This window comes from Phalacrocorax carbo, chromosome 1 (genome assembly GCF_963921805.1).
Source record: "Phalacrocorax carbo chromosome 1, bPhaCar2.1, whole genome shotgun sequence".
NCBI lineage: Eukaryota > Metazoa > Chordata > Aves > Suliformes > Phalacrocoracidae > Phalacrocorax > Phalacrocorax carbo.
The window spans coordinates 40,185,708-40,191,707 of NC_087513.1; the positions used below are offsets into that span (position 1 = coordinate 40,185,708).

General features: G+C 37.8%; 1 protein-coding gene across 4 annotated transcripts in view; it reads left to right on the forward strand.

Moving 5' to 3' along the window:
* CNOT2 (CCR4-NOT transcription complex subunit 2) overlaps positions 1 to 4,521 on the forward strand; it is a 94,016-nt gene extending 89,495 nt beyond the window's left edge. For all 4 annotated transcript variants that reach the window (XM_064449477.1, XM_064449467.1, XM_064449487.1 and 1 more), the window contains one exon: positions 3,380 to 4,521. In XM_064449477.1, coding sequence (XP_064305547.1) covers positions 3,380 to 3,466 — 87 coding nt within the window. In that variant the 3' untranslated portion in view covers positions 3,467 to 4,521. The remainder of the gene's footprint in view (positions 1 to 3,379) is intronic.
* Positions 4,522 to 6,000: the final 1,479 nt, after the last annotated feature.

Here is a 6,000-nt window from a genome sequence, read left to right on the forward strand (position 1 = left end):
GGTTAAATTTCTGAGTGTTTATTTGCTTGTAAGGGTTGTTGCTTATATTAAATTACTCCCTATCCTTTTAAGATCAGTATTAATTGAAATACTTTTATAATTGCTAGAGAGTTAAATTTGTTCTTCTAATAGGCATGTGCCATAGCATTTTTATTTGCCCCTAATTTAAATTTGGATCTTTGCATCCATCTTTAAGCCGGTATGCATGCTGGCTTTTCAGTCCCGTTTGGAATTTTTGAGCCAGCCATGGGATTTCTACCATCTCCTTCGGTGGACTTAAACAGTCCAGAATATTTTATCCTCAGGACACTTCTATTTGGCTAACTTTTTGTTTTGTTTTGTCTGTTAATGCTGTGGATCACCTTAAGCAATTCTCTTCTATCTTTAGTATTCTCACCTGTTATTGTTTTTACATGTGCAGCCTGATGCAACTTTACCATCAAAACAAGTTTTCAGGATGACACGAGAAGCGATTGATTTCTTTGCGTAGAACAGTTTATTTAGTGTCAAACATGTGCCATAAGTTTCCACACACATTTAGTATTCGTTATTCTTGGTTAATAAAAGGTATTTAATTTTTAATAATTTCTTCCATGTGGAAAATAAAATAGATGTTTGTCAATGGATAAATGGCAGTTTTACACTTTTATTTGTATCTGTTTATATTAAAAAAAATATCAGTGCTGCTGTTCACATCCTAAACCGCAGTGGCCCCTGGAATCAAAAGCAAAAACATAAAGTATACCTGTAATACAAGTATTTTTCTATATGTAATAAATAATTGCCTTTTAGTTTTCAAAAATATTTGGTCAATGAGTTCTTTTTTTGGTATTGTCAGATATAATTTTAGGTGTTCTAATGCACTACTGGACACTGGACTTGAGCATTGCTGACGCTGGGCCCCAAATATAAGGCTGCTTTAAGCCTGTTTATTTTAAAAATCAATGATAGTTTTGAAATATTAAGTAATGTACTTCTAAGAAGCTTTGGTAGGGAATCACATTCCTTCTTCTAAATGAGGGGCTTCCAATTTGTGGCACACAAAGGGCTGCTCAAGCTCCTGAGAATTTCTTCCGGACACAAGCCTTGCTCGCAGCTACTGCTGCCAACAGAGGGGTGCAACCACCCGACATTTGGAAAGCAATTTTTAGGCTACTGGTGCTGTCTCACCAGCTTAAGTAGCCATTTGCATGGGTAATTTTGAAGGCATTTGAGAGCCTGTTAGAGGTTCAGGTAACTGATCAAAGCTTTTATTATTAACCCTTCTCCTTGTTTACAGTTTTGTTAAGGAAGCAATTCCCAACAGCAGACCATAGATTGATAGTAATCCACAGACCCTTCCATGATTACGTGCAAAATGGAAACTTTGAAAGCCAGGAATGGGAGAGACGATTGAGTGGTATTTTTTTTCCGTTACAAAACTACTTCAGAATTACTGAAGATCTACCCAACCTAAACCAGCCTTTGACACCAAAATACCCGCAATAGATTTGTACACCTTGATCTTGCTTCTGACAAAAGGAGGGAGCAGGCGTCTCTTCAGCATCAGCACATGTCTCTGTATCTGCACAGAGAGAGAACGTTCACCAACCAGCACGCCGTGTTAATTAGGAATGCCAAAAGTAACTGACTCATATATATAACCTAAAAAAGCCCAAAGAAACAAACCCACCACTGGAATGAGGTAAAAAAAAAAAAACAAACAAACCAACCAACTAAAAAAACCCTTGGTTGGAGGAGAGGGCGAGGAACCAGAAATGAAGCAGATATGCAGCACTTCAGCGCAGATGGCTGTAATCTCACATAGCTTTTGCTAGGATTTTCCAGTTTCGGGGACAGTATTCTCGGGGGAATACAGGCTTACTGAATGCTTAGCATTTTCCCTTTCTTTGTTTCCTTACCATGCTGAACGTTCTTTCTATCTAGATGGACCGTGTTTTGCCTTAAAGGGGAGAGGTCTGTGAGTTGGATTTCGTAGATTTTATTTCTAGTCTTGCATTGACTTGGTCTTTAATTTAGTTTGTCTACCTGTAAAAACTGAAATATTACACTATTTAATCACTTCCGGGAGTGTTCTAAAATAATCTATTCACTACTCCTAGTGTTTTCATCCACATATAAAAATAGCGGAGGTTTGCTCTGCAGATACAGATGATGTTCTGCTGAGGTTCTCCACTGAGTTAGGCAAAATAAATTGCTGTGTGTGTCCAAGGTAGCTGTTGTTGAATTACCAAGAAGTACCCTTAAAGAACAATTCTGAAACTTCCACTTACTCTGTTTCTTGAACGAAGACAAATTGGGGATGAGACACAGTTAAACTGCTGAGAGGATCTGAAAAATATAAGATTTAAGTAAGTCCTTGTATGTTTTTGCATGAATGAAGTAACAAGCACCAAATGTCAGTGTGCACTAATTAGGGTTGTGTGCACAAATTAAGGTCACAGGGAAGGAAGCTGCTTTTTTCAGTGTAATAATCAGGATGTATTTAGACATCAGGAGTGGCTACAATCTGATTTGTAGTAGCTGCTATAGTCAGAATTCCTACAGGATCACTGAAATGTTCTACAGTTACACAAACCAGACGCCCTCAGGTCAGGTGGTTGTGCCAGTGAGACACTAAAGCTGCTTATTTATGAACCAGTAGCTTGTGTGGCATCTGAGTGCATAGGCAAAGGTTTTTATTTTGTGTGGCTGTTTATAAAGCACTGGAACAAATTGTTCTGAAAGGTAGTGGCAAAGTGTGATATAGAAGCAAGAAGCTCAGGATGTATGGGAGGGTTGGGTGAGTCTATAGCTTAAATCTGAGTATGAAGTGTGGTGGAATATTTTGTTAGACTCTGGCTTAAGTAGGTTTCAGTAGTTTGTCTCCAGCATTTTAGATAATGTTTCCCAATTTTGTACGAAGAAGGACAAACCTAGCTAGTTTAACTTACAGTTGGGCCTGGTAGTGTGGCACAAAATACCGTGTAGCTTCACGTCATCCAAAATAAGTCTCTGTGCATCTGAACTGTGGAAAGACAGAACCTTTTATTCATAATTCAGCTCATGCCGTGACTCTGTAGTTGGTTTGTGAGAGTGTGTGTGTGTATAAATATATACACAAAGATTATTTGAGATCGTGACTAGGGTTCTGAGAGTCATGTAACATTAAAAAAAGAGAGCCTACCTGTTGCAGGTGTGATGGCTTTGGATGTTGACTTTAGCCTAACTAAATACAGAATCCCAGAGAGCAAAATCAAGCGTTTCTGTCTTGAGATAAGTTAGGACTTGATCTCTTCCGTATTTGTGCTTTTCAAGTATGGCTGGTAGAACGAACGGTTCTCAACAGGTAAATAAGTTGTTTTATTTGGTTTTATCTTGTTTTTTGTCTCAATTGTAGGAGTTCCATCTGGAATATGACAAATTAGAAGAAAGGCCTCATCTGCCATCAACCTTCAACTACAACCCTGCTCAGCAAGCCTTCTAAAGACTTCCCTTTTCTTGGGGTATGGCTGTCTCAGCACAATACTCAGCATAACTGCAGAACTGATGTGGCTCAGGCATCCTGGTTTTAATTCCTTGAGGATCTGGCAATTGGCTCATGCGAAGGGTCACCATTTGAGGTCCTGCCTTACTAATTATGTGCTGCCCAACAACTAAATTTGTAATTGTTTTTCTTTAGTTTGAGCAGGGTCTGAATTTTTGTTTTTGTTTTATTTTCTGCCAGCAGACAAGCTTGGGTCTGTAAAGACAAGCGAGTACACTGACAAAAGTTTACCACTTAGTTTTCCAAAATGTAAAAACAAAAAAAGAAAAAAGACAAAAAATTAGACAACAAAATTTGCATTGTTCATTGTAGCACTATTGGTAATAAAAAATGTTTGTGCATTTTTATGTGAAGATCCTTCTCGTATTTCATTTGGAAAGATGAGCAAGGTTTGCTTCCTTCATTTTACTTCCCCTTCTGTTTTTGAAAGGCAGTTTTCGCCAAGCTTAATGCAAGAATACCTGACTGTTTAGAAGAAAGATATTGCCACAGTCTCTGGTTAGTTTCCAGAGTTGTGTATTACTGAGCTTCATCTTTCCAGAATGAGCAAAACACTGTCCAGTCTTTGTTACGATTTTGTAATAAATGTGTACATTTTTTTTAAATTTTTGGACATCACATGAATAAAGGTATGTATGTACGAATGTGTATATATTATATATATGACATCTATTTTGGAAAATGTTTGCCCTGCTGTACCTCATTTTTAGGAGGTGTGCATGGATGCAATATATGAAAACGGGACATTCTGGAACTGCTGGTCAGGGGACTACTTTGTCGCCCTGTGCACTAAAGGGCCAGATTTTCAGCAGCCAAGGACATCCATACCCAAGTGAATGTGATGGGACTTAAAGAAGTGAACTGAGACAATTCACTCTGGCTGTTTGAACAGCAGCGTTTCATAGGAAGAGAAAAAAAAAAAAAAGATCAATCTTGTATTTTCTGACCACATAAAGGCTTCTTCTCTTTGTAATAAAGTAGAAAAGCTCTCCTCACTGCAGTGTTGACTTTGATTTGAGATTGTGACATTATTTCTTCAACAATGAAAAATGGAAAAACAAAAAAGTTGAAGTATTAAAACTATCGAGCTGTACAGTGGTTAAGACACTTGAAGAGTCTTTTTGCTGCTGACAAGTAAATTTATGAGAGAGTTTGATATTCTTTTCCACAACCCAGAAGTTTGGTTAACCTTGGTTTCAGATCCCCTCTCTGTAACAGCAAACGGCACATCCTTTTTAGAAAGGTGGGTGGGTAACAAACACTTCAAATGATAGAAAGGTGCTTCAAGAATTCGTCACTTGGAAGGAACACTTGGAAGAAGCTTGGTTTAAAACTCATCATAGCTTAGTTCCAGGTTGGAATTTTCCCACTTAATACAGAAATACATTTCATTTGATGATCACTGCTCCTTGAACTTCCATATGCAGACAAACATGAATGTACACCGTTTCTGAAAATTGTAACCAATCTCTAGAGCAGAGGAAGAAAAACCTGCACTGTTTAGATAGTTCCCTTTTTCTTGATGTGACTGCCACTTCTCACCACGTTGTCTCTGGTGATGCAAGCCGTATCAAAATACCTGCCATTGCCAAAACAGGACAAGACAGCAGAACACATCAGTGAATTGTGGGGTTTTATTTTTAGGTTTTGACCTGTTTTTCTGCATAGTGCAAAACCAGCTTGTTGGCATGTATTGAACTATGCTTGGAAATTGGACCATTGATGGCAGGTGCTGTGGCTCTGTATCAGGTGCATAGCAATTCTAAATTCTACACTTTTTAAAATACCAGACATAAAAATATAATCAATAGGCTTATAATTTTTTTAATTATCACAGCAAACTGCTTTCTCAACTTGAAAGAGGGCGATGGTTATAACCCAGATGATGGCTGACACAGCTGAAAAAGGTGGTGGCTTTTTCTTTTTCTCAAATCAGAGCAGATACAAACATATATTTGGCTATCCAGACATAAATTTATACATTTTGAAAAGGATTATTTTCCAAAAGCTGCTCGCTCACTCCACAATTGACGCTACGTTTTTTTTACTGTCAGAGGTCTGCTTTGATCCTTGGTGTGTCTTTTTTTTAAGGACTCCAAAAACAGTGTTTACATCTTCAAATCAAATGTGATTATTTCTTATTATATGGGCTTGGGGTTTTTTTTAATGTCATTTTTCATCTGCGTAGCCAATATCATGGAAATGAACAACAGATATGGTAAAGGGAGTAAGATAAGTTACAATAAAAATGGTATCTTACACCACTAAATACCTATAGTACTTTAAAAACAAGCTGAAATTGGGAACAGAAGTTCTCCAAAAAGTCACTTTGATGATGCAGTTGTATTCAACTGCCTGATATTTCAAAAATGTGAGACACCTGAGTTTAGCACACTTCTCACCTGTGAGCAAGGAGCTGGTGCTTCTGCCCCTTCCAAGGGGTAGAACAGTCTGGCTCTCGTTTTGCGATTAGA